Genomic DNA, 26,561 nt, shown 5'->3' on the forward strand with positions numbered 1-26,561 from the left:
CGAACGAGGCCCCTGTGATTACCCAATGTGGTGATGCTTAACCGTATCCGCCTGCGCTAGGGGCAACGAACCTGGGACCCCTTGCTTCAAGCCATGGATACACAAACGAATCATTGCGGCTTAAACATACTGAAGAACAACAAAGGGAGCTATGAGTTAAAATTATTTCTGTCTATACGTATTCAGAAGATAGTTGCGGGCTATGTGAGACCGATATTGTACATGGTGAAGAGAGAAGTGAATTTTTCAAAAAATTTATTAGGAGTATACTAGTTTAGCTATCATAAAATCTCAGTTGTTCAGTCAAATACATAGTAATATGAGGGAACGGGGGGGACTCAATGTTTCTCTTCTTATGTTGGTCTTTGCACGGTTTATTAAACCAGGAAACTAGCAGGCCAAAACTCACGTCATTGAGGGGCAATTCATAGTCTCACTGACGAAAATTGATGAGTTGGAGCTTAAGTGATCTCATCTACATTCCATCGATTCTTCTCCTGGGATCTATCTGCATGGCAGGAAGTGTCATATCATATACCGTGAAAATCCATTCAGCTTCATGTTTCTGTATTTCCATCAAAAACTAAGAAAGTTTGCAAGGTATCCATAGCTCACCTGTCACTTCATTTCACGATGGCTGTCTTCTCAAGTAGTGAGAATGAATTGCTTCTTCGCTCTGCCAGAAATGTTCAATGCCTGGATGAAAGTGAAAATTACTCACGACAAAAAGTCAACCAACCTCCAGGAAAAAGCCTCTGTAATTCCATAATTGGTTATATTCTGTTTTAACGGTGCCTAGGTCATTCAGCATTTCAGATTTCAACATTACCTTACTTAAGGTATATTAGCTGATGTCATCCGTACTAATGCAGTAATGTCATGGCACGTATTGTGTTCGATACGACCTCGAGCTTGAAAAGCCAGGTCATGCAAAGCAACAGAGTTCAGCCGTTTTGTTCACTCTTTGGGATTCAATATGCTTGGTCTTTCGGACTGGCTTCGGGCGCTTCTAAGTCAAGGTCCGCTTACCTTGAACGGGGCCTAAGTAAACTACCTTACACAAATAGCAACGGCCCGGCCCTCAGGTCGGCAGTGAATCACAACTATTGGTGGTCTAGATTCGAGCCACCAGCAATGCAATGCAACCCTTCAGTCGGGATACTCCATCGCGCCTCGTGGTCTCTAACTGTTTTCAAATCGACTACCTCAGAAGTCAACCTCAAAAATTGGCGGCATCCTCAGCGGCGGCCCTCACTCTGCACCATCCATTAAGCAACTATCGTGAAGCTTACTACTCCTTATGAAGAAGAGAGTGCGCCGTTGGTTGTGTCTGGTACCTAGAAAAAGGTTCCCATTTCTGTTTAGCCGGGCATTATCAAGGACGCAGATACATCTCAGGAAACCGTCGAAGCCATGTTTCACAAAACTGGCCCATACCTATTAATTCTTTCCATGGATCCTGTCATGCTCATCAGTTTAGGGTACTTAGAGACCTAACCCAAAGAAGTCATGCTGTGGCTTGCAAGCATATGTGGCGCACGCCGGGACTTTATTTTAGCGGGCCGAGCTGAATCCACTTCCTCTCGAAAATTAGGCCGCTAACCCATCTTCGACTAGCCCGTGGTTCAATAGTCGACAATAATAGCCCAGCTCGTCGTACAATAGGAACCACCTACTCCGTACTTGATGTTTTGATCTAATGGATCGACACCCAGCCTCTTCTAAAGGGCTACCTTAACACGATTTATTGACTGCTGCATATAAACTTCACGCGACTTCGGCAACCGACATCTTCTTCATGCTCTTTTTATTTCTTCTGCAAAATTTACGGACCAACTTTGTGCTGTCCAGAACCAACATTATTACTCTTCTGATTCGAAATCTTTCAACTTCCAGATGCGATTCGAATAAAGGACCTGGGAGCCCTTTGTATACAACATGACATTCTCGTCGCCCGCGAGGCGCAATCAGTTGCTTTCCAGCCCGGATCGCAATATAGCAGCAACTTTCCTTCTCGACTCGCGAAACAATGAACTGAACCATAGGGATGCTCTGGCTGCTGCACAACTGGAGCATGACCGCGTACGGCAAGCAGCTATACGGGTTTATGAGCTTCATGAGCTACAAGAGGAGCACAAGCGCATAGTTGCCGAGGAGCGTAGAGAGGAGGAGAGGCTCAAGGCGGAAGCTGCAGTAGTCGCGGAAGAAAAAAGACTACGGGAACTCAAGGCGAAGACGGTCCCTCGTTTACCCCCAGAGCAGCCTGCACCGAAACCACCTCCAGCTAAACCGGAACCTATGAAGACGAACGGAGCAACTCAAATCAAAGACGCAGCACCGGGCTTAGATGCAAAGAAACCTGTTGTCTCTCCTGCGTCAGTCCCGGCACCAGATTCCGTTACGACAGCAAGTTTTACTCAAACGAAACCGAGCAACCCATTCGGCACCACACAACCTGCTTCTCAAAGCCTATTACAGAAGCCAAACGGGGCTGGAATACAATCTACAGCCCCAGCTGCTACAGGCATTGCTCAGCCTGCAGTCAAGTCCGCAACAACCACAGTACAGCCTGTGCAGTCTAAATCTGCACCCAGCATCGACCGCTATTCCCAGATTCATCAAGAGCTCAAGAAATTACGAAAAGAGTTGCAAGCTCAATCCAAGGTCGCCGGATCGCCTCTTAAGGGCAAGCTCGGTGCTGCTCGACGAGAGATTCGAGTTGCTATTGGTCAATTGACCGGTGGAAAGGGTGCAAACACTCAACCTGTAGGTCATAGGCATCGATTTTGAGACCATTGCTGACACTTTCCAGATCAACAAAATCACGGCAGCACTGAAAGAGGCTTTGGAAGGCCGGATACCAAGTCCCCCGATTGATGTGAATCTGTTTGTGGTTGATAAAAGAGAGCCCGTGGAAGGCTCTCCAAACAACGAGGCTACTCTGCCCTCCCTCTTCATATATCTCATAAACATCTGCGCCAAGGGTATTGTCAGCCAGTTCATTAACGAGGGTGGCGCAAATCCTAAGTCAGCAGACCCAGTTGGTGTTTTCGCAGCTCATATCTTCTCCACCAAGGAATTCCAATGGCGAGGCCAGTCTTTGGTCGATATTCTCATGGCCAAATATCGGATAGTGTGCCCAGTGCTATTCGGCCATAGAGGCAGTGACAAAACTGAACGCGGCCGTATGGCAATCGGCTGGAAGAAAGACGGGCCATCATGGATTACCGAGCAAAGCCATAACGATAGGATGACTGGTCTAGGCGCCGGCTTTGCTTCTCTATCTTTGAGAGATTTCGGCAAATCCTCCAAAAAGAATCCCTACCCACCCACAAATTACTGGAGGGCGCTCGCTTACATTGTCAACTCACCGCCAAATGAGACGTCAAACACGCAATATGTGGTGCTGCGATCCATGATTCAGGGACATGAGCAGCGTTTTCTCAATTTCTACGGCAATGCAGCTTTGGCAGCACTACGACTTGCTCTCGTTGAGTTTCCCAAGAAGGCACCGCAAAATGCGACTGCTGCTGGCTCCTTGGCGGCTCTGGCAGATGTGCTCAAGACTGAATCCGGTTTGATCTTGACCTAAGAAGTGGAAGACGCCCTGCTGTATGATCAACCGAATACCAACTCAAAGAGACTCGGCCAGGATGTTGAAAATTTACGACACTGAAGGCCACTCTACTGCAAGATGATACATTCTAGGCATCGTTCTTGGCGGTGTGTTAAATGTTTGATATACTTGTTAAATTATAAGGTGCCATTGAGGTACAGAATGGCCGCTGCTGCTCTATCCTTGTTTGTAGTATACAGGTTTAAGACAAAAAGAAAGAAATATCCGAACCCTATATTGGTAGTCATTAAAGTGATCCCAGCCTAAACTCCAAATTCCCAGATATTATAGCGTCATTAATGCTCTTTACAACAGAGCTGTACATTTGTCTTTTGGTCTGGATGCAAGCATCACAGGATTAGGAGGAGAACCAATAGGAGGATGAGGACGAATATCAGAACCGCTATACAGCAACTGCTGTATCGGTCTTCGTTCTGCCGCATCACATACTGAAGTTTCTGAACGCCTGTTGCCAACCGGCCACCAACGCGATCAGCCACAGTATCTACCTCCTCCAACATCTCACGCTGCTCCTCGAGCTCTCTGCCCATATCATCCGCCTGGCGACGTAAGTTACCCACTGTTTGAAACACGCCGTCTAGGTGCTGATCCTGCTCGTGCATCATTTCCATCTGCTGCTGTTGCTCGAACTCGGCGTAGTTATCCTCGGCATCACCATCAATGGCAAACGCATTCGGGTCAGGTAAATCGCCTGTGTCCACTTTTTTCGCGAGCTCATCGTGCATATCATCGATCTCGCCGCCAACCTCTTGCACGAGTCGTTTTCGTCGCGTGACTTCATGTGGTGATACCCCGAATTGCGATGGTTCGGATTCAACAGCTCGAACAGATGCAACCAGATCTGCTAAGTCGTCGGCAAGGGAAGACAAGGCAGACTCGAGATCGGAGCGAGCTGATGCGAGTTCAGGAGAATTGGCATCCGTGGAAAGCGAGCGGATCCGGAGATATGATGCGAATAGAGGCCGGGCATTCGCCATCTGGTTGAGAACATCTCTGCGCAGTTTTTGTTAATGACAACAACGAAGCACCAGAGAGACGAAGACGTACTGTTGGACCTGGAGGAAAGGATCCTCGTCGTTGGTAGAGGACATCATCCTGACAGCGCCGAAGTGACCATATGCAGTAAACACAATGCGCGAGGGTTCTGCGCGACTTGGTGGAAAAGGGAGTGGATTAGTGAGTAGTTATTAGACCAGGTGTTTCACGGTGTTCGGGAGGCTGCGACAACGAAGGTTCCGAGGGATGACGTTGCATGGACCCTGTAGGTGAGCTTAACCCGGAAGTCCTCGGTGAGAGGCTAGCGGTACGTATTTTCTTGGTTCACCGAGGACTCACCTACAAATTCGACCCACACACTGAATAAAGAAAGATGGTTGCGGTTGAGAACTCCGCAAAGCTGCTTTCGAATTCATGTTTTGAAAGCACTAAGTTATCTCATCACCTCCTTGTTCGTATCAGAAAGGCTCAAGTTCGGTCAAGTTCAGATATTTCCTCAAGCCTGTTGACAATTTCGTCATATCCATACACAACAGCACTTTTAGTCTTGGGTTGACGGGACTTGCTACCGTTGTCCAGTAGCGAGCTTTTCAGTGCCAATATTCATATAAAGGCAACATTCGGATAGCAGCGGCAGATATATTGAGCTTTGTACGTGTTGATCACTCTTCATGTCGCACGCCATCACACTGATAACTCTACAGGGTAGCCCACACAAACGTTGAATATGATACCAGAAAAACCCCTGCCATTCAATGGCAACTTCTCATCGCCAGAGGAATATATCGATGAGCTTCTGAAATTTGTGCGAACATCTGAGACTTTTCAGATTCTCTGCGGCGGCGTCCATATCCTCGACTTTTTCACTATCGAACCTGGCCTCTTTCACTATGCCATTCCCACAGAGTGGCACGCATTCATTCTCTCAAGAAGTCTCATGCAGTTTCTTGACCTTCTCATGCGGGATGATTTAGACAATCTAAAGCTGGAAGGAGAGCAGCCACCAGCGAGCCTTATAGATTACATTCAAACAGTCCGTAATCTTTCTCTCGGCCGATCATTTACGCCCCCTTCAGAGAAACTGCCGGTTCTGCCACGGTCGGTGGCTGTGGGCATGAACGTCAAAAAGACCCATGAAGTCACCAACTTCGCGGACTACTTAGCCCGACTATCAGAAGACATAAGTTCGCAGTGCGGCTACGAGATATCCCACTACGTGGACTTCGGTAGCGGCCAAAACTATCTGGGAAGGGCCATGGCAAGTGAGCCTTATAATAGGCATGTTGTAGCTGTCGAGGGACGAGAGAACAACGTCACGGCAGCGAGAGGTCTAGATGTGACTTCTGGATTAGCCGTTAAGCCCAAGGTCATGAGGAATAAGAAGCTATGGACGAAGATTTTAGAAGCGCGGGGGCCTGATGGTCAAGAGGACCCAGAAGCCTTGGCCAAGGCTATTCGCGAGGTTGCAGGAGATGAAGCTTTTGAGTTTAGACCCGTCAAAGAACTCGAAGCTGAATATACTGTGGAAAAAGGTAAGGGGTCTGTTCAGTACATATCAGGCCGACTAGAAACTGGCGACCTGGCCGACGTTATCGCCCAAATCAACCCTGGGAGTCAAACCGAAGACGAGAAGAAGGACCTAAGCCTGATGGCTATGTCAATCCATTCTTGCGGAAATCTGTCACACTTTGGAATTAGGTCTCTGGTTCTCAACCCGGACATTCGAGCTGTGGCCATCGTTGGGTGCTGTTACAACCTGATGACCGAGAAACTCGGTCCTCCAACATACAAGCACGCCTTCTTGAGGCCAACTCTCCAAGCTGTCAATGGTCGGCTCGTTCGGGAATCAGAAAAGCATGACCCTCAGGGATTCCCGATGAGCCAGAAGTTTTCTGCGTATCAGGGAGATGGGGTGCGATTGAATATCACAGCCCGCATGATGGCTTGCCAAGCACCGCAGAACTGGACCGAGAAGGAGAGTGCTGGCTTCTTCTCTCGACATTTCTACCGAGCAGTCTTGCAAAAGATGTTCCTTGATCGAGGCGTGGTGAAGAAAGTGCGGCATACAGGTAGCCAAGAAGAATCACAGGCGGATACTGCAGCCTCAACCCAGGATGATAGTGAGAGCCCCTTCGACATCAGCACCAATCCAGTCATCATTGGATCACTCAGGAAAAGTTGCTACGGGTCGTTCAAGTCCTATGTCCGCGGTGCGGTGGAGAAACTCACGACAAACAACGAGTACAAACAGTATGCAGACGTGATACAGGAGAAAATGGGCGACATCTCAGACGAGGAGATCCAGAGATACGAGGCATTGTATCTGCCTCGGAAAAAGGAGCTATGTGCTGTCTGGAGCCTCATGGCATTCAGTGCGATGGCAGTCGAATCCCTTATTGTATCAGACCGGTGGACATTTCTGAAAGAACACGACGATCTCGTCCGTCACGCGTGGGTCGAGACGGTGTTTGACTATGAACAAAGCCCAAGAAACCTGGTTGTTGTTGGGGTTAAGCGATGATTAGACTTTTGGCTAGGTCGTAATTGGGATGAACTGAATTGTCTGAAATGACGATACCCGATCCTAGCCGCATCCCTGGACGAGGTCCTCTTTACATGTCCTTGATGGGGACTCGAGGAAAAGATGCAATCAGCTCCTTGTTGCTACCGAACGAAGAGAATATGTTCGTGTAAGAGGAACTGGGTTTGGTAAGTCGTCAGTTGTGGTTATTGGTGGTGCTAGGCAATATCGGGACGTGGCTGGCTGGCTCTCCGAAATAGGCGATGTCATGCATGAACCCCCCTCCGCTTTCTCTCGACACTTCAGGAGTGACATTCTCAAGCGGATGACAGGACTGGAAGTTCTTAGGTCGATCAGCGGCACAGAACAATAGGAAATATATTTACCCGAACACGGTGTTTTCAGGTATCCGATCATATACTCGCCAGATGGTAGGTAGTTCTGGCTCGCAACCAAAGATACTACCACAAGCAGTAGTTATCAGACGTGCCTCTCTTGAATCGTATTACGATATGATGAGGTGTAAGCCTCTACTCCGTACCCCGGAACCCTTTATCTCGTAGCCCACTTGGCGTTCCGTCCCACAAACAACAGGACAGCTGCCCCTCTTTGCTGATAGGCATTAATGAAGCAGCATCCATTTTCGAGGGCGTGCTGTCTGTATGTAGGCCTAGCTACGCTACCGACTCAGTTCGATCATGGGCCGCCTCGGTATGGCACATTGGTCGGCATCTGGTGTCGCATTCAACTTGTCAACTTCGTCATGGTGCCCTCTAGTCGGAAGTTGACAGCGTGACATGGACTGCGTCACTCATAATGCGAGGCAAATATCTAGGCAGGACGATGCAATGCAATGCAAAGCAAAAGCATGCCTACCAGCAAGGAGGAGGTCACGCAGTGAATCACGAGTCCAGTCAATGGTGCCATTTCTGAGCCACTGACAAGCGTGATAGAGAAGTCAAGTTTAGACATGGCTCCCTAAAAAAAAGAGCTTTGGGCAATGTTGCGCCCGCTGCACGGCCAGCTTTCGTGGGGTAATCACATCACCCTACATGGACAGTTGCACATTGATAATGGAATGAGATTTCTGAGATACTGTGTTGTGGTGTAGTATCAGAATATACCGAGGTGAGATAGATCAAATACAGCCGTATTTAGACGCGTGCAGCGGATGAGAGTCATGCAATGTGACGGCAACAGACCTGCTTAGAGACATGATAGGCAGCGATCCATTATGCCATCTTGATAATATTGGGGTTCCCAAACACGGGATTCGAAGCATAGCTGATGGATTCAGGCATCATGTCACTCTTGTTCGTTGGTGCTAAAAGCAAGGCAGCGAGCGGCAGCGGCTGCAGGCCCAGGGACAGCTGACACCTGGAGAGGTACATTCGTGTGCTGTACAAACGTACAAGCTTCTCTGTAAGTGCCTAGGTATGCATGTATGCGGCTTTGAGGCGAAGTCGTGCCATGGAATTATGGGCAGTGGTTTCAATGTCTCGGCCATACCGATCCAACGTTAGTAGTTGGGATGCCCGAAAGCTGGGGTTTCTAGGGCGTTTCCAATTGTGGAAAGCCACAGGATCCTGTAGCTAACTACCTAGGGTCCATCATCTGTCGTTGGAGCTTACCCGAGCTGGATCCATGGATGCCTCCAAGATGACAAGTCTGAATTGTGACGTTCCTGAGGTGAAGAAACGGGCATTTTATGTCCGATAAAAATGTACATGTGACGGTGAAGAGGTGAAGCACAGCAAGGTAGCTGCTGGTCGGTGAGTGGCTTCCAATTGCTTGTTACCTTACAGAGGATGATCTTTGGATGCCTCACTTATGGCAACATCACACGCTCTAACCGAAAAGCCATTGAAGCTCACCTCATTCTCATCAACAACCAACACCTATACATCGTCATTCTTTACAACCCTGTCGCTGGCCTGATGAATGCATCCATGCTCAAAGATCGTTTGCTTATTGAATGGAATCAACAAAATACTACTCTTTAGCTGGCTTTTGCACCAGCTATGGCCCAGCAGAGGTTGAGCTGATCAAGGCAAGCAGCAACTCTGTGTCCCTCACATGGACGCGAAAATGATCGAGACAGTGAATACTTGACAGCTGTCAAGTTAGTAATTCTAATTTTATAAGGGAATATGACCAGAAAACGTTACGATGCAGTTCATCTAGCTCCTGGCTACTGCCGTAGGCCATGGACCATGGTTCACATGGATTCTTGGCTGTGACCATCCTCTACTCGCTCGTACACCACAACACAAGGATCTCGTCCTCTTCCGATCTTCCCAAGTCAGTGCAAGAATAGAGGGCAGCTCACCACTTGCCTGCCCCCCACGCACCAAAACCAACTTGATTCTCAGATGGGATGGGCTCCCTTGAGAGAGTGCTCCAGGGGCCCGAACCTATCAGAATTACTATTCGTCGTTGACTCCTACATCACGAGCCGATCTCAGGATGATTGTGACGCACTCATATCGAAGAAATATCAGATTCATAATAGTAACCAAGTGAGAGCATGGTTGTCATGCGGCAGCGTTACATGGTACATTTCCCGATGCTCTGTGCTCAAAGGGCCACAACTCAGACGTGTTCAGACATGGAGGACAGCTGATTCCTTCCAGCTTTGGCAATATGCTTCCTGCAGTCGCTGTCGTGGAACGACCTCGGCCACAATCACAGATGCCATCTGCACTTTACGGGCTCTGCCGTACCTGAACAGAAGCATGCGTGCCTATGTGCATCGGACATTGGGCCAAGATCTGCAACTAAGCAGCCCTCAAGAGCATTTCCTGACGTGACTCTGTCCATCTCCCGTGGATAACGTTGATCAATGTTTTTCCGATGGAGCTCTACTACTGTACACGCAGGCAAATGGCATTGTTTTTCAGAGCACCTCGAGCTTAAGAAATGATTAGCTGCCAGCATAGGGTTTTGAAAGTCAAGCTGCCGGCAAAGAGAGAAGAGAGAGAGAGAGAGAGGTCAAAGCCACCTCAGGTGTCCCGAACAGAGCTACCAAGTCAGGATACCCCACCTTATGCGTGTCCATCAACGTTTCTGCCGTCATAGCCAACTCGGCCAACTGGACTAGTCCCCAAGTTGGCCATGGCGCCGGACCTGGTCTCAGACGGCAAAACCCTGCCTGCAGGGCTGGGCTCGATCGAGGGACATGCCCTTCCCGTTCGGCTTAGAGATAGCGATACTTGGAGCAGTTGAAGTTACTCTTTAAAAGGTAAGATCAGGAAGAGAGTTAATAACGTGGGTTTACCCTTATCGTGCCCTCCATTGTCTGGTCTGGTCTGGTCTGGACTCACTTCTAACATTTCTCAATTCCCTCGCAAACCTCTTCGCCTTTTGTAAATCTTGCCTGCACTCTAAGAACCAAATCAAAGTTTACCGGGTTTTCGGACACTGGCTGCGCTGCTCCTTTGTCTCTTGTTCTTCTCCAGCTTATTAGCCCAAACCTTGCAACAACGCTGAGACCAAACATCTTCATGATCGAGCTAGTCACTCAATTTCTACATTGCGCCGACTTGTCGCAAGCTACAAAGCAGTTTGACTCTGCCAACCGTAGAACATTTGCATTGCACTCCATCTACACTTTGACCCAATCCCGTTGCACAAGGGCCCTGGACCTCTCCAATGCTAGCCGTTCATCATGAACGCGCAGGTATCATTTCTTGTAAGTGTTACGCCTCCGCGCAAAAGAATTGATCCTTTGGTGTATCACCAGTGGCAGCTGTTGGAAGCAACTTTGCAAGGAACTACTTTGATCCTAACATTTTATCTCTAGGATGGCACATATACGCTGATTCACATTCCTCTCAGCCTCTACTCGACCCTGCTCCAGCCAATCCTCCGAGTACTTCTGCCACAATCTCAGGGAACGGGAGGTCTGCGCGATTCGCCCGAGTACGAGTTGCAGGGTCTCACGCCTGATGGCCAGCATGGCTTTCTGAACATTAGCATCACTCCTCTTGAGTGTTCTGTTGTCTGCCACACCTCATGGGCTCAAAATGTCTTCGAGCCAGTCCTCAAAGCTATGCCGCGCGACACTGCGAAAGCTGTTTCCGTTTCCAAAGAATCCTATATGGTACTTTCAGTCATAAGTGCTGGGCTCGATGCCGGCGGTCGTGTGATGGAACTGACCTCTCCGCTGGCCCTTGCTGGTATCCCCATCTTCTTCATCACGACATATTACTCGGACTTCATCCTGGTCCCTACAAAGGAGCGGGAAAACGTGGTCAAGTCTCTCATTGCAAAAGGCTTCGAGCTGTCCGACAACGAGTCCAACTTCATCACTTCCGCTGCCAATCACAAGCAGGGCCCTGGATTGTCTGTAACTTCTCCGCCACATGAAGGCCTCCCTCTCAATGTCGCCGAGTTGCAAACACGGATTTTTGGTACACTTAAGAAGAGGCATGTGGCGCCTCAGATTGAGGAAGCGCTTGAATTAGTGCAATGTTCCGGTCGCGAAGCATCGCAGCTTGCAAACTTCACCCATCAGAGGCCTTCAATCAGCCGCCACGCAACAGGAAACGGCCGCCGACCAAGTTGGGCAGACAATGTGGACACAAAGCTCTATACATGCATCATCTCAGCGCTCGTATCGCAGCCTCGATTTATGTCCGTCACTCTTGCTCAGGATGACCCGCCATCCCTGTTGCTCGACAAGAATCTTCTCGACATATTTGGCGACTCCCTCGTCGGGGACACAGATGCTAGCCTGATACCGATTTTCCTGGACTTGAAGACTCTTCCTCTCGAGGCCACAGGTATTGTTTGCGGTGTCGCTGGTATACTCGTACAAGACACTCAGATAGCGGCAAGTTCTGAATTATCCTATCTCTCTACTGCTCAGGCAGGTGCTGTGATTCTTTCTGAAGAGCAGTCCGTCAGGGCCATGGGTATATTGAAGCCATTGCTCAGTGAAGAGCTGTAATGCTTTGAGCTTGATCAATACACATTCCATAGAAGATAAGACTGTCACAATGATGTAAAATTAGGGAAAGCTCACAATCTATGAGCAGATGACCAATGGCGCAACGGAGATGGTGTTTGTTTCTAAAGAAGCCATGCTGTTGGATTTGTGTAAAATCATTATTTGACTTGAGAATTTTTGTGTTTTGTCAGAAGAAGAGATCCTGGAGATGCGCCTGGCTTCTATATTGATGCCCATGTTATATATAGCACGAGTGGAACACTCTATTGTGGATGTCATAAATTCGTCTCCCGTACCGCGAACTCTGCGTGAAAGTCCCACCGTTATCTTTGGTTGGCTCTTAGTTGTTTTTGAGATATTGGAAGTAATCGAAGTGAGATTATTTGTAAGGCATGTTATGGTTTGGACTCCTAGCGATAATGACGCTCTGGCATTGTCAAGTCTATCACTAAAACACCATCTTACAAAGTATTTTTGGCTAGTGTATCGTTGCCCGCGACCTTATAAATCTTTCAAGCTTATCTTTTCCAGCCATTGCTGTACACAGAACCCAGTCTCTTGAGAATCAAACGGTAAGTGGACTTGAAGGAACGGCACCACGATATCGGGACCTCATTGATCACTTCCCCCTTTTCTTCTCCTGCTTCTCTTCTTTTACCAATCCGGCCTTTACAAACCCGTCCCTAGCTACGGCATTGATGAGCGCAAACCTTCTAGGTCCTAGCTGAATACCGCCGTACCACCTCGTCACCACCACCATGGCATCCCAGATATCCATGACCTGCATCAGATGCAACATCCTTCCACCAGCAGCTGTCTCGCCGTCGTCATCGCAGTCCTGGAAACTCGTAGCCCCGGGTCCGCGGATCCGCCATGCTGTCATGTTGTGCGTGGCGCTGCGTATGCGTTTGTCTGATGAGAGCAAAAGTTGGACGTAGTATCGAGCCTGATCTGGCGAAGTAACTCGTGCAACATGTGCTAAGAATGTTGATTTCGACTCTGTCACGAGATCGGATAGAAACCATTCCGGAGGGGGAAAGTTTGGTTGCTCGTAGTCTTCTTCAGGTGTTGATGGCGCTGGGGCCTCACTTTCGGGCTCTGGTTTCTGCTCCTGCGCACGCCGCGTGAACTCCTCCACGGCATCGAATAGACAAACCAGACCCTCTTGAAATACCTCGCCCAGAGCGTCTCGGAAAAGTGCCAGGTCACGAGCACCGGCGCCTTTGACACCACCAGAACTGTGGTGTGTACTGAGGGCACTGGGGGGCTTAGAGGGGTAATCAGACGGGAATCTCAGACGCAGAGAAGATGCATCGCCTGGAAGTTTGAGAATAAATACAGAGGAGTCGTCTTCTACGGGGACCAGGCTACCGTCGCCGTAGATGGAATTTATTGCTTCAACTTCATCCTGAAGTTCTTCGGACATCGTTCGGGCAGTGAGGGGTTGAATGAAAGGAGATTGAGTTTTCAGTTTGTTAAGATCGTTCTAAACCTTATTATAGTAGGTCTCAAGAAAGAGTACATTTGAGATTGTGGAAAGAAAAAAGAAAATCTTGTTACTCAGTAGTTTCATTGCAGGTCTAACAATATTCCAATGTTTCTTCAGTTAGTTGAAGCTGAGTGCACTTTAACCAACAGAAACCCCACCTCAGCCCATCCATTTCACCTCATTGATCCACTAAATCCCCATTACTCTCGCAGCCCTCTTATGTAGGTAGGTAGTATGCTTTCAGCAAACTATCTCGTGATATAGGGAATGGCCTTGTAGTTAGAACAAATTGATATTGAGCGAGTACACTAGACTATGGGGCGGCGCAAACAGTAATCGAATTATCGTCATCTCCTGACCTATCCCCCAGCATGACCTATCTATAGCCTCAACACGGAAACAACCAGTATTGCAACGTTGGTATTACATTACTCGTCCATGACAGCCGCAAACTTGTCTGTCATCTTCTGTTGAATCTCCTCGTACTAGAATTGAGTTAGCACATGCATTGTGTTTGCCATCCAAGAACAACTTACTCTCTTGGAGATCACATCCTGGCCGTCGGTGGGAACCTCAAACTTCAACTGTCGTAGGCTGGCTTGCAGGTCAGAAGTGGCCTCTCGTACCTTGGCCCAGCTCTGGCCCTGCGCGATAACCTTCTGGGCTTCGTCGTGGAAGCCTACCATGAGCTTCATCATCCACTCTGTCTTCCAGATAAGGACAGAACTGGTCATAGTCTGAGTAACCGTTTTGCTGCAAGAAATCTTCTTTGATCAGGCCTGCAATATCCAGCGTAATCTTGTCAGGATCAGACAGGGCACTCTTTCCAACAAGCTGAACAACCTGGTCGAGCTCCTCGGAATCAGACAGAAGTTGCTTGATGCGGTCGCGGAGTCGAGGGAAGTCGGGGTAGTTCTTCTCGTAATACTTATCCAAAATGGTGTTATACTTGCTGTAAGATAACGATGTATTGATGGAAGGGAAATGTTTTCGCTGCGCAAGCTTCTTGTCGAGACCCCAGAAGACCTGCACAATACCCAGAGTGGACGTAGTAACGGGATCCGAGAAATCACCACCAGGAGGACTGACCGCACCGACGATACTGACACTGCCCTCACGCTCGGGAGAACCAAGAGTCTGAACGCGACCGGCTCGTTCGTAGAACGAGGCAAGCTTGGCACCCAGGTAGGCGGGGAAACCCTGATCAGCAGGCATTTCTCCTAGACGACCAGAAAGTTCTCGAAGAGCCTCAGCCCATCGGGAAGAGGAGTCAGCCATCATGGCCACGTTAAGACCCTGGTCGCGGAAATATTCGGCAACAGTAATTCCAGTGTAAATGGAGGCCTCTCGGGCAGCGACAGGCATGTTCGAGGTGTTGGCAATGAGCGTAGTTCGCTTCATAATAGGCTCCTTGCGGCCATCGACCTCAATGGTGAGCTCGGGGAAATCCTTCAAGACTTCAGCCATCTCATTGCCTCGCTCACCGCAACCAACATAGACGATAACGTCACTGTTGGAGAACTTGGACACAGACTGACTAATGACAGTCTTTCCGCAACCGAAAGCACCGGGAATTGCGACGGTACCACCTTGAACACTAGGGAAAAGAGCGTCGAGAACTCGCTGACCGACAATGAAGGGCTGATCGGCAGACTTCTTGTCGTTGGAGGGACGTGGTACTCGGACAGGCCAGGACTGCATCATGGGGTACTCGGTCTTCTTGCCATCGAACTCAACCTCGAGGATGTTCTCGACGACGGTGTACTCGCCCTTGGCGGCGATTTTGGTAACGGTTCCTCGTGCACGAGGAGGGAACAGAATCTTGTGGTCTGCGAGGAAAGAGTTCTCGAAGACAGAACCCCAGACATCACCACCGGAAAGGTGGTCGCCGACCTTAACGGAGGGTGTGAACTCCCACTTCTTCTCGCGGTCGAGGGCAGGGACGGCGATACCGCGGGGGATATAAATGGACTTGGCCATTTTGGAAATAGCCTCGAGGGGACGCTGGATACCGTCGTAGATACCGTTGAGGAGACCGGGACCGAGTTCGACTGACAAGGGCTTTCCGGTACGGGTAACAGGGTCACCCACCATGACGCCGGCTGCGATGATGATTAGCTTGTTATTGTTGTAGGTTCAGCGTGGGCTGTCATACATGTCTCCTCGTAAACCTGAATAGAGGCCTGGTCGCCACTGATTCGAATAACCTCGCCAACGAGGTTATCATGTCCTACTCTGACCTACAATAGCAGTGGGTTAGATCGTGGCGGATAATGACGATGAGGAATAATAGCAACTGACCAACTCGTACATGGCAACACCAATCATGTCCTCAGCCACGACGACGGGACTGTATAAAGTCAGCATGACATGTTGACAGTCAAAATATCGGTTCGAGTGTGTTTTTGGGGATCGAGGATAGATCGCAGGCTGAAGATAATGGCATGTACTGACCCAGAAATGGAGTAGATTTTACCTGCAGATAGTGTTAGCGACACCGCAAGGTGCTTGAACTTTGTTCAAGAACATACCGGTTTGATATCCATCTTCCTCATTGGTCTTGCTGCTGTTATTAGCAGCCTTTGATGATTTCTACAGAAGGCCGTAAGTCAGTATTCGAGAACCAAGCAGCATAAAATGCGCCGCGTTGTGGCCATCAAGCTTGGGGGAGGTCGGGAATCAACGCACAGGAGGCATCTTCAACGAAACTGGCGCGTTATCTAATTGAAGATGGGGGGAGGGAGGAGAAGGCGGCGACTGAGGCCGGATGGAAGATGCTGTCGAACCGGGGGAGAGGGTTGACGAAGGAAGCGGCTGAGATGAAGGTTGAGGTGCTGATGAAGGTGAATATGGAGACAGAGACAGAGATGGAGATGGTGGTGGAGAGTTTGGCAGAGGCACTTGACGAGCTATGTCCACCAACGCTAGAGCTGCTGCTGCTGCTGCTGCTTTCCCACCTCTTGAGTGGAGCCAGGATGATGACGATGCTTTGCGGGTGGGGTCTCGAACAACAGCGGCGTTAACGGGAGGCGCAGGGGCTCTATCACTGTCGCTCCCTCTGTAACGGCTCCCTCTGACCCCGGAGCCTGAGCTAAGGCTATCGTCGTCACTGTCGCTCCCTTGCTCTCGCTGGCTGTTTTTGTCGTCGTCTTCGCCTCTGGTGCGGATTAGATCCAGCAGGGAACGCCTCGCTCTAAGAGTAGGACGGATGCCGAGCATAAGCTACAGTTGGTGCCTTTTTTGCGATAAATATTTTGTGGTTTCAAGTTCAGAGAAGTGTAATTGGGAGATCTGGAGTATGTTGTTGATTAAGGTAGATGGGAGCCAATTCTCCAATGGGGCATCATAGGTAGCCGAGCTGTAGGTTAGCGCTTGGACGGAGGCTGTACTGAAACATTATGCACAACAGCACTACTGACCTCAGTGCCCCCAGTCCAGCCAGTCGACATTAATTCGAGGATACATTGAAAAAGAGAAATATCTTGAGTACACAAAGTTTGTGTAGGCAATCAGTTAGCCCACGGAATAACTGATTTTATCGCTTGGTTTTTCTACAAGTAGTCTATTCTGGTCTTGATGCGTTTACCCTTCTATTCCCCCTAATGTATACTGCATAGTCGTGGATGCCTACATGTAGCTATCTCAGATAGCAACTTTAGATAAATCATCCTGGGCTTGTTGTTTGATTTCATTACCTAGGCCTCGGGGGGCAAGAAAACAACGAACCTTGATATAAGGTGTCAAAATAAACTTAGGTAGCAAAGAGTCCCCTAAGCTTAGGTTAAATTTACCTAAATATTTTTATCACTTATAGGTAGTTAAGGTCTTGAGTTTTCTTTCCTCCCCTAGCTAGGCACCTATGGAAAGTCTTGGAAGGCCAAAATCTCAAACTTCTCAACTTCAATTGCTGGGACCACCAGACTGTGAATTCTTTGCGCCCTAAACATCGGGTTACTTTGTCTTCTTATCCTCATTGTCCCTCTCCCACTGCTCTCCCAGCTCCTTCACCTCCTGGTTTGTCTTCTCTATAGACTCCCTGGCTCCAGGCCAAGGCTTGCGACCTCGACCTGTTTCAAACAATCTGTAAACCGCGGGAACATCAGTTCCATCCATAAGCAAGTTGTAAAACTTTCGGTCGTTCCACCACAGCTTCCAGGCTTCCCAAGTGAAGCACCCCAAGCGATCGGTGACTCCTGTCCCCGCGGCTTGGTTCAGAAATTCATAAGTTGGCTTAGCCCTCCAACGAAATCCAGGATGAGGAGCCGGGCCTCTCTGAAGTGTCTTGACAAGATAATCATAGTGATCATCAATATCCCTACGCCTCTCTTCGGCAGACGGCATGGAGTAATCTCCAGACCACAAGCTCGCCAGAGCCATGGTAGTAAGATCGTAAAGTACGAATGGGGGTCTCATGATAATCATATGGCCAAGAAACGCCAACGACTCAGGAAACTGCTCCGAAACGAAGCCATGGAAAAGACGTGCAAACTTGCTTTCCTCGCCGTAGAACTTGGTCGTTTCAATCCGCTTGTAGTGGTCAGGGGCAATGGCCGGGTCGGTCGGATCGCCAGGGCCCTTGACGATAGAAAAGTCATAACCATAGCCCGAGCAGAAGATGATGGCATCGACATCTTCCAAGACCGTGCCGTCTGTAAGGGTAATAGTCTTGGGGCCAGTTACTTCCTTGATGCCCTGTACAGATTTAACTGTGCCATCTTTGAGGTTATCTGCCAGATGCTCGGAGAACAATGGAACTCGATGTAGGACTCCATCAACCGGTCGAGTACCGAATACTTCCTTCAAGTGTGGCCATTCTTTATCTCGCATATTGATCATCATCTTGGTCATGAGACCTGCAAAAATATTTGGCATAATGTCGCCTATTGTTCTCACACAAATGGACACACGACGACTCAATGTGTGCTCGAAAGCCTTGCCCTTGACTCTCCTGGGGAGCTAAGGATGATCAGGATCTGAAGCTGAAGTTGGCTGGGGCTGGAGTTCTTACCACGAAGACGGTGCCACGATGGCTAAGATAGACCTTGTTGGTTCCAGCTTTGACCAAGAACGAGGTTGAATCCACACCAGTCGCCCCAATACCTACGACAACCACGTTTTTGCCCTGGTACTTAGAAGCGTCTTTGAACTGACGTGAGTGAATGGCATCACCAGAAAATTTCTCTAGACCTTTCACCTGGGGGAGATGACGGGTATTGAGCATGCCTGTAGCGATGACTACGCGACCAAATGTTCTGACCTCCTCAACCCCCGTTTTAACATCCTTGAGAAAGACCCTCCAGGCCTTTCCTGGCTCATCGCGTTCTATATGGTCAACTGAGACTGAGAATTTTATGTGCGGATATAGGCCAAACTTTTCGGTATAAGATTCGAAGTATCTTTCGAGATCCTTCTGAGGAGGGTGCACAGGGAAGTCTAGAAACACTATGAGCTTCACGGTCATACGAGCAATGTACGGCGGGCTTACCATCAGGCATTGGAAAATCAGTAATGGAACACTGGAACCTATTAATAACGCGACATTCCACCTTGAAGAGAAAAAGAAACATACGCATTGCTTGGAGGTGTTGGCTGTCGTGTACTCCAATGCAGTTGTCTGCTCCATATTGTTTGACGCATGCCATGTTCCACCAACGTATTCTTGTCTTTCAAACGCTGTTGCATTGAGTCCTTGTTCACGAAGATTCTTAAGTGCTAGAAGACCAAGTGGTCCTGCTCCTACCACGCAGATGTCGGAGTTGAGTTCTTGATTCTGGGCATCCATAATTTAGTAGGAATATTATCTCGATATGGGTCTAATAACAACATACAAAAGTGCGTATCTATACTCCTTTATATCCTCACTTTCTATAAGTATTTGGTATTAACAACGGCGCTCAGATCCGAACTACCGCGCGAGGTAGTGATCGCGCTTAATGCTGACACTCCTGAACGGTGCCAGAATGGAGGCTGTCAGCTTTTAGATCACTACGTCGGGTTATGACGCATAAAACAGATGAGATAAGCTGATTCCAGCCAGTGAAGAAATGCTATTGCCAACGGAGCTGCTTATTATAACGAGTTGGGATGTATCCGAGAAAGTCTCCGGACCTCCTTGATATTAGCACCAGCAAGGGTGTGAGATTGTACTTCCACTGGTTTTATGTGTCCGGCCTATCCTTTTTACTGAAAGAGATATGTCTTCTCTTGATAGGGTGTTAAGACTGTAGTACGGAATGCGAAGCCTAGAGAGTCTGTCGAAGATATGGAATAACCCAAGTGGTTGCAATATACACCAAATTTGGCCAATATTAAGACGAAATCCCTGTTGTTGTGTGCCCTAATAGAACCGTTATATGGACCACTTTAAGATTTAAAGGTATGATCTAGGAAAAAGTTGACATATCTCGACGGTTACGAGAATGATGAGAATGGGGATGCAGAGGCTTGGAGATGTTGGGGCGATACGCATAGTTGCGATTAGAAGTTATCACGAGTAATTTTTGCATGAACATAAGTCCAGTTTTCGGTTAAAAGAACATGATATAGTGGCAATAGTGATTGCCACTGCAAGACGTACGAGTGAAAACAAAACACGGACTGGTAACTGTTGCTGGATACCAGACAAAGAGCTCATCTCAGTGTGATCTGCCTGGTAGATGGACTTTAAGATCTGGGAACTGTACCAGGAAAAGGGTCACAAGAAAGCCAAGGGACGTATTTGAGCACATCGAGGTTTTCGGCCTCCCATGGAAGCCACTTTGGAACTCAACAGAGAAAGACTCCATGATCTGGCGGTGATGGAGTATAACGAGAGAAAACTTATAGGTCCTTTGGTAAAGCTCTAATCAAGTGGCAATGCCAGTTGCGGTATTCGTCCGCGGGTATAGACCACACGTAAGTCTAGAAATATACTGCTTTATCCTGTATCGTATCTGTGATATCTAGACCGCATCCTGAAGGATTGAGAAAAGGGCCTTGAGTACCATTCTTGCCACGATAGACATATTTGGTCATCCATGCAGCTTCACATTCAGGCCTACCAAAATCTCTTGCAGAATTTTCAAAACACCCTCTTTGGCCACCAAGGCTGAAAAAGTTGCTTGCAAGACCGAGATGCCACACTCGTCCCTTTCTGCAACATTTTGCATCCTTGCATGGTATGAGGAACCAAGTGTTGATACGTCACAGCCATCCTGGCTCCGTGCCGCTCGTAGCATACAGATCTGCGCCGACCGACATTCGCCGGTGCATTCTGGCTGTACCCAGCCTCTACTGAGACGTAACATGTATTCGTCAAAAGCCGTCTGATTTTTCTCGAAGACCTCGGTGACGTTGTGCCAGAATGAGGCAGTGAGCTCCGCCGTATCGTCGATTAGGGGAGGGTTTGTGAGTGGGCCATATGTCTCCTTTGCGGAGTAATACTTTTCCCACACGGGGCCTTGGGTCTGGTATGTAGGAGACGTCATGTCGGCGCTGTAGGTAGTTGCATCGAGAACGGCGAAGGTCACAGGATCAACATCGTAGACACGAAAAGAGGGCATTCCCGACATGGGAGTGAGCGAGGGACCGACATACGATGTTATTAGAGCATTGTTAAAAGTCTTGCCTGAAGCATCATTGTATGTAATCTGAAAGTGATCTCTGTGGGTGTGACCAAAGAACATGGCTGCGATGGTTGCTGAGTATCGGTTCACTACCTGGTTCAGATAATTCGACTGATCGTGGAAGGCATTCCGGTCCCCCAGCGGCATATGCCCAATAATATAGACACGCTCTCCAGCTTTCTCAGCAGCGTGGAGTTCTTCAACAAGCCAATCGATCTGACCGCTGGGATCGCGCAGCATCTTCCTCTGAAAAAGCCAGAAGTTTCCCCGGTAGAATAGATTTGTGTTGAGAGAGATGACTCGCAGGTTACCATGGGGATATTTGGTTGAATAAGAGCCGATTCTTGCTGCCGTAGAGGCTGATTCATGTCCAATCCAACGAGACCAGGACCCTGCGAGAAGGTCGTAGATCCATGAGGATGCGTCACCGACGGAACTAGGCTGGTAGGCGTTGGTGGGATGGGACTCGTGGTTGCCAGCTGTTCCGTAGACTATACCGAGATGTCTATCCATATGCTCATATGACCGAATAACTTGATAGGTTAGTTTTTATAGGTGAAGTATTTGAGTCAAGGACGCTCACTTTGGTGCTCATTATAGTCCCAAGATGTGTTCCAGATTGAATGATCGATAATGTCTCCGGTAAAAATCGTGAAAGCGGCGTCGGGTACCAACTTTCTGATTGCTTCATACATGCTATGCTCAAGAGAAGCAGGAGAGTCACAAGTATGTTCTCCATATGGTCCTGCTGGGGATACCGCTCTCCCGGGCTCGTCATTTTCTGTGAAAGGTCTTCTCAAGTCAACGAACAGCACCACAAGCACTGGGGAAAGCGTTAACTAACCTGCAGCATATGGGCTTGTTACACTCTGAATTCGACCCTTCAGTGTAGAGCTGGTCAACATGTATATCGGAATAGTGAACAACTCTGATAGGGTCTCTTCCACTCGAGACTGGACGCTTTCGGCGCAAGTGATCAGGAGGCACAGGGACTTCCCATTCGTCTATAGTAGGATAGTGGCAGAGACCTAGAAATGTTACGCAAAAATGCTGCGAAGTCTTTGAGCGGATGGCAACGTTTCTCAACGCCTCGGCTATAATAGGCCCTTGAAGCTCAATGGTTCCATCACAAACATCTGCATCTTGGACCTTGAATTTGTTAAATCGAGTTTTGTATCTCATAAGAGCGTATTAGGCTTGCTACCTTTGACTTTTTGCATACATCCTGTAGTGTGGTGATAAAGTGTCGATCACCCAGATTCGCAAGGCTCTTGAAAGTCAATAAAAGGCCCTGCATCGTCATCTTTAGCTCTTTATAATCACATTGATGACCAGCTGCGACTTGCCTGACATCCCGAACAAGACGACACACTCTGTATTTGTTTCCATATTCGATCTGCCCAGTCATTTGTATACAAAATCTTTTGGTGTTCATTGAGACCTTGAGCCACGACAGCCTGTCCGTCAGTTCCGATAACCGTTGTTATGACTCCAAGACAGGGTAGGAGGGTTGTTAATAAGCGCATATTTGTCGAAGCGAAAGAAAGGAGAAAACTGTTGATCTCAGTAATGGCGAAATAGAGAACAAGGTATGCATTGAACTTGTTTAGTGAGCTCGAGAGACCATCAACTTACTGCCATCTTAGACAAATCATCTCCAAAATCGGCTTAGTGTCACCACTATAACAGCCACATGACCCAATTAAAGCAATCACAGGAGTGCATAATGCACGAAGGTTGACAGAGGAAAACGTCACCACTGGCTGGCCCATGTCTCGTCTCCAGCAGCGGTCTCAAATCCCGTCCATCAAGGAGGTTGGCAGAGGAGCAACGTACACAGTAGGTGCGTGATTATTTCTTATTCATATCCATACATACATCTATTTCGTACAGCTCTTTTCATGCCTTAAAACCAGAAAAATGTAATATACAAGACCGATGATGATGAGTTATACATCTGCGCCATAGATAATGATACAAGGAGCACCTCGCTCCAATTCAAGCAGGCTTTTGGATATCCATAGCATTCCTCTTTTTGCAGCTGGCCTGTGCTACTCCTTTATCAGAGATGTCTTTTCCTCCTTCTTCGTCTTCGTCTTCCCCTTCGACCGACCTTTCTTTTCCGAGCCCTTCTGACGCAAATGCGCCTCTTTCCGCTTGTTCATGTTGGTCTTATTTCTTGCGTCAGCTTCCCATGCAAGCTTAACCCCTGTCTGTTTCTCCCTCTGCATGACCGAGTCTCTGTACTTCCTCCCAGCTTCTGTGCGTTCCGGTAATGTTCCTCCCCACATTCTGTGCCATTCCCTCTCGCGATCCTCAGGGGTTGATACAAGCGCCTTCTTCCTGCGCTTCTTGAGTTCCTTCAAAATCTTACGCGCTCTGTCTGATTGAAGCTCCACGACTGTGTATTCCACTTTCCAGTTGATTGGTTCCTCATGGTCGGAGCAGGAGATACGTTCCACGACCTCGCCGTCGACCATGTTGCGGACTGTGACATACAAACCGAGAATATCCTTCTTTGGCATGCTCTCACTTTCTTCGTCGGATCTTGCTTCTTCTGTCAGTGAAGGCTTGTCTGCTCCACAGGTCTGAACAGATTCTGCTGAAGAAACGTCAATGGTAGCTGTGTTGCTTTCATCAACCTCGCTAATCGGCTCCTTCTGATCTCGCACCAATTCCGACAAAACTCGCTCAAATGTCCCCAGATTGCTCTGGTTGTTGTCAACGCCTTGGGCAAACTTGATGATAAGGTCCTTGAGAGTAGCATCTGCTGAGTCGTCGCTGTTTAATGAGATGTCTTTTCCATCGACAGCGTCGCTAAGTATGGAACTAGGCCCTTCATCCTCAGCCCTAGTCTCAACGGCTTCAGTGAGGCCAGACTGTGTCTCTTTACCAGCGTATTCCACATCTTTAGAATCCATGTCATTATTGAAATTGTCGCCTTCAGATGCCTCAAAGGATGGGGGCAGTGCATCCTCAGTTTCGGAAGAGGCTTCACTCGTATTCAGTGCGTCGTCTTCTGCTGAACCCTGTTGAGTTGTGTCTTCAAGTTCACTGGCTGCTTCCTTGTTGTCCTTCAACTCTTCGGTCAAAGCCTGGACAAGTTCGTTGATGTAGGTTTCTCTCTCCAGCTCAGGCTTCCCAGTCAGCAAACCACTTTGCTCAAGAGCTTGTTCGATAGCTTCTCGCACACTATCCAAGCCGGCGGCGTCATCCTCCACAGTTTGGTCGACCTTGGCCATCATCTCATCCCACGACTTCTGTCTTTCGGTCGATGATAACTTTTGAGTATCTTTCTTAGTCTGGGGCTCGGCTTCGTCACTCATTCGGCTGTTCTCTTCATCCGGTGGAATACGCAACATGTTGTCTTTAAACATAGCCACGGCTTCACTCCCCTTCTCCTGGGTTTTTTGCATCTCTTCATCGCTGACAGGCTCGGCAAAGAAATAAGTCAAGGGGGGGTTTGTTGGCCGAGTCTCGATGTGTAAGCGAAGTGACTTCTTAGGGAAACGCTTCGTAGCTCTGTCCAAAAGATCGTTCAAGAGTTTGACACTGACTTTAAACTCCTCGTTTCCCACACTGCGGTTCGCAGTTCCATGAAGAGCCTCGTCCATTTCCTCGAGGCTAATATACTGGAAACCAAATATTCGTTGTGTGTTATGGAAAGCAACGAATATACCATCCATTCGGCCCATGCGCACTTGCAAAGAATACTTGAGGAACGCCGCTCTGATCATGTCGTAGTACTCACGTTCGAAAGACTCCCAAGTACCGAAACGGCTACGAATCTCATATCCAACGCCTTTTTGATAGCCGTCTACATCCATGCGGATGGAAACTACTGCACGGGTTTTCAGATCAAACATGCCTGTTCCTGGAAGTCGTGGATCATAAGCATCCAGCTGTGATCGCATCATAAAATCACCCAGCGTGGAGAAATGGAATGCTTCGTCGGCATTTTTCTCCTCTTCGGATAATTCATGCGAACGGCTTCTCCGGTACTTTTCGAAGTGGGGTTTGTTGAGAGTGAGAAGCTTTTCCATTGATTTCCCGAGCATGCTCAGAACGTTGGCTGTGTCAAATTCTTTGTCGGCGTCAATAGCATACACACCATCTTTATAACGGGCGAATGCGGCAGCAGGACCTCTGGTCAGCGCGGTGAACGTATCATACTCGACCTTGAAAGAGCGGGACAAGTGTCTGAAACTTAAGGGCCTCCACGCTGAGAGAAGAAAGTGGAATTGGGAGAGCATGGCCGTCATACTAGATGTTGAACCGCAGTACTTCTTCTTATATTTGGCACACAAGTCTGTCAACCGACTGTCCTTGGAGGATGTCACATACTCTTTCAGAGCGTCGAAATCAAACTCATCAACGGGCATGATTGAAGCAAGGTATGGGTCAAAGTTGTAAACCCGGGTCCGCTGATCTTGAAGCTGGTAGGGTCCGCCATTGAAAAGAACCTTGTCGAGCTGGTGGGCTAGCGTGGGGACGCTTCTCCTGGATGCCTCTTCAACTGCTTTCAGCTTGAGGTGTTGGGGCATGATGGTGTACACTGGAGGCAAAGCCTTCTTCTGCCTTTTGACAGCCTTCGGCTTCTTCTTCTTCGATGGTGGAGCTGCTGTACTGGGCTCTGTCTCATGACTATTTGCTATGGTATGCTGATCCGGTTCGGGGGAGGGAGTGGTATGATCTTCTTGGGGGGCGTTCTGGGGTTTCGAAGGTTCTGTAGCCAGCTCTTGTTGCAACTTCTCTTTAAGTGATGCCCAGGCACCAGTCTGCTGATCAACTGCCCCAGAGCTGGCCTCTGATGAGTCGGCTTTATCAGTCCTCTGTTGTTCGCTTGGACTACTTGACTTGGACCCCTTAGTTTTCTTCCTTTTCTTCGACTTGTCGATGCCATAGACTCTCTTAGCCACAGCCAATGCATCGCTGATATCGGTTTCAGTAGTCCCCTCTGTAGATCCTTTCACTTCAAGACGAGCAGCTCTTCTCTTTTTGTCCTCTTTTTTCCTTTCCGTGACTTTCGCTCCCTTTCCTGTCTTTTCCGAGGCGTTCTTCTTTGAATTGAGTGCATCTTCGGAAACAGGGGTGGGTTTCGGCGTGGGAATTGAAGTGTCGTCTGGGCTAGTCTCTGTCGCAAATAACCGGAGGGGTGAACATTGTCGCGGGCATCGTAGATGGGGCCGGCAGATATGTGCAAACGTGGCCGCTGGGGGTATCCCACGCCGTAGTCGAAGCATCGGGGCGTCTTTGACGAAGTCGATCAACTTTGGAGAAAGTTGGCCAAAACCAAAGATGGAAGGACTTCGCAAGTGACGCTGATCCAGAAAAAAAATATTGAATCATCAACGGCTCCGGTA

At 48.5% G+C, this 26,561-nt stretch overlaps 9 protein-coding genes across 15 annotated transcripts; 3 read left to right on the top strand and 6 right to left on the bottom strand.

Annotated features, from left to right (window-relative positions):
• The first annotated feature begins 1,652 nt into the window (after positions 1-1,652).
• FVEG_08173 (hypothetical protein) lies at positions 1,653-3,925 on the top strand. Its single transcript, XM_018897013.1, has 2 exons — positions 1,653-2,766; positions 2,813-3,925. Exons 1-2 carry the CDS (start codon positions 1,939-1,941, stop codon positions 3,590-3,592), a joined length of 1,608 nt encoding a protein of 535 aa, XP_018754572.1. The 5' UTR covers positions 1,653-1,938; the 3' UTR covers positions 3,593-3,925.
• FVEG_08174 (hypothetical protein) lies at positions 3,720-8,665 on the bottom strand. Of its 2 annotated transcripts, XM_018897015.1 has the most exons (3): positions 7,541-8,665; positions 4,685-7,488; positions 3,722-4,630 (listed from the first exon to the last, which is right to left on the bottom strand). In XM_018897015.1, the coding sequence occupies exons 2-3, from the start codon at positions 4,729-4,731 to the stop codon at positions 3,967-3,969; spliced, it is 711 nt and encodes a 236-aa protein (XP_018754574.1). In that variant the 5' UTR covers positions 4,732-7,488; positions 7,541-8,665; the 3' UTR covers positions 3,722-3,966. The 2 variants fall into 2 exon arrangements, with proteins under 2 accessions (XP_018754573.1, XP_018754574.1); XM_018897014.1 differs by having other exon boundaries at positions 3,720-4,630; positions 4,685-8,665.
• Positions 5,047-7,626, top strand: FVEG_08175 (hypothetical protein). Its single transcript, XM_018897016.1, has 2 exons — positions 5,047-5,284; positions 5,338-7,626. Exon 2 carries the CDS (start codon positions 5,361-5,363, stop codon positions 7,152-7,154), a length of 1,794 nt encoding a protein of 597 aa, XP_018754575.1. The 5' UTR covers positions 5,047-5,284; positions 5,338-5,360; the 3' UTR covers positions 7,155-7,626.
• Positions 8,666-8,815: 150 nt separating the features above from the next.
• Positions 8,816-13,249, top strand: FVEG_08176 (hypothetical protein). Of its 3 annotated transcripts, none has more exons than XM_018897017.1 (3): positions 8,816-8,926; positions 9,024-10,845; positions 10,957-13,249. In XM_018897017.1, exons 2-3 carry the CDS (start codon positions 10,822-10,824, stop codon positions 12,103-12,105), a joined length of 1,173 nt encoding a protein of 390 aa, XP_018754576.1. In that variant the 5' UTR covers positions 8,816-8,926; positions 9,024-10,821; the 3' UTR covers positions 12,106-13,249. The 3 variants fall into 3 exon arrangements, with proteins under 3 accessions (XP_018754576.1, XP_018754577.1, XP_018754578.1); XM_018897019.1 differs by lacking the exon at positions 8,816-8,926 and having other exon boundaries at positions 8,929-9,708; positions 9,761-10,845; XM_018897018.1 differs by lacking the exon at positions 8,816-8,926 and having other exon boundaries at positions 8,927-10,845.
• FVEG_08177 (hypothetical protein) lies at positions 12,725-13,531 on the bottom strand (the record flags this gene model as incomplete). The annotated part of the gene is made up of 1 exon (XM_018897020.1): positions 12,725-13,531. The coding sequence occupies one exon, from the start codon at positions 13,529-13,531 to the stop codon at positions 12,725-12,727; it is 807 nt and encodes a 268-aa protein (XP_018754579.1).
• A 318-nt stretch (positions 13,532-13,849) lies between these two features.
• Positions 13,850-16,813, bottom strand: FVEG_08178 (V-type proton ATPase catalytic subunit A; the record flags this gene model as incomplete). The annotated part of the gene is made up of 7 exons (XM_018897021.1): positions 13,850-14,079; positions 14,131-15,696; positions 15,750-15,834; positions 15,896-15,944; positions 16,049-16,070; positions 16,126-16,186; positions 16,283-16,813. 6 exons carry the CDS (start codon positions 16,811-16,813, stop codon positions 14,201-14,203), a joined length of 2,244 nt encoding a protein of 747 aa, XP_018754580.1. The 3' UTR covers positions 13,850-14,079; positions 14,131-14,200.
• A 609-nt stretch (positions 16,814-17,422) lies between these two features.
• FVEG_08179 (hypothetical protein) lies at positions 17,423-19,376 on the bottom strand (the record flags this gene model as incomplete). Its single annotated transcript, XM_018897022.1, has 4 exons — positions 17,423-18,550; positions 18,603-19,027; positions 19,080-19,110; positions 19,164-19,376. 4 exons carry the CDS (start codon positions 19,374-19,376, stop codon positions 17,546-17,548), a joined length of 1,674 nt encoding a protein of 557 aa, XP_018754581.1. The 3' UTR covers positions 17,423-17,545.
• A 990-nt stretch (positions 19,377-20,366) lies between these two features.
• Positions 20,367-22,816, bottom strand: FVEG_08180 (hypothetical protein). 4 transcript variants are annotated; one of them, XM_018897023.1, is made up of 5 exons: positions 22,545-22,816; positions 22,403-22,489; positions 22,043-22,347; positions 21,782-21,990; positions 20,367-21,731 (listed from the first exon to the last, which is right to left on the bottom strand). In XM_018897023.1, the coding sequence occupies exons 1-5, from the start codon at positions 22,722-22,724 to the stop codon at positions 20,605-20,607; spliced, it is 1,908 nt and encodes a 635-aa protein (XP_018754582.1). In that variant the 5' UTR covers positions 22,725-22,816; the 3' UTR covers positions 20,367-20,604. The 4 variants fall into 4 exon arrangements, with proteins under 4 accessions (XP_018754582.1, XP_018754585.1, XP_018754583.1 ...); XM_018897026.1 differs by having other exon boundaries at positions 22,043-22,489; XM_018897024.1 differs by having other exon boundaries at positions 22,403-22,816.
• A 149-nt stretch (positions 22,817-22,965) lies between these two features.
• On the bottom strand, positions 22,966-26,551 carry FVEG_08181 (hypothetical protein). Its single transcript, XM_018897027.1, has one exon. It carries the CDS (start codon positions 26,439-26,441, stop codon positions 23,250-23,252), a length of 3,192 nt encoding a protein of 1,063 aa, XP_018754586.1. The 5' UTR covers positions 26,442-26,551; the 3' UTR covers positions 22,966-23,249.
• Positions 26,552-26,561: the final 10 nt, after the last annotated feature.

The sequence above is a fragment of the Fusarium verticillioides genome, chromosome 3 (genome assembly GCF_000149555.1).
Source record: "Fusarium verticillioides 7600 chromosome 3, whole genome shotgun sequence".
NCBI classification, from domain to species: Eukaryota; Fungi; Ascomycota; class Sordariomycetes; order Hypocreales; family Nectriaceae; genus Fusarium; species Fusarium verticillioides.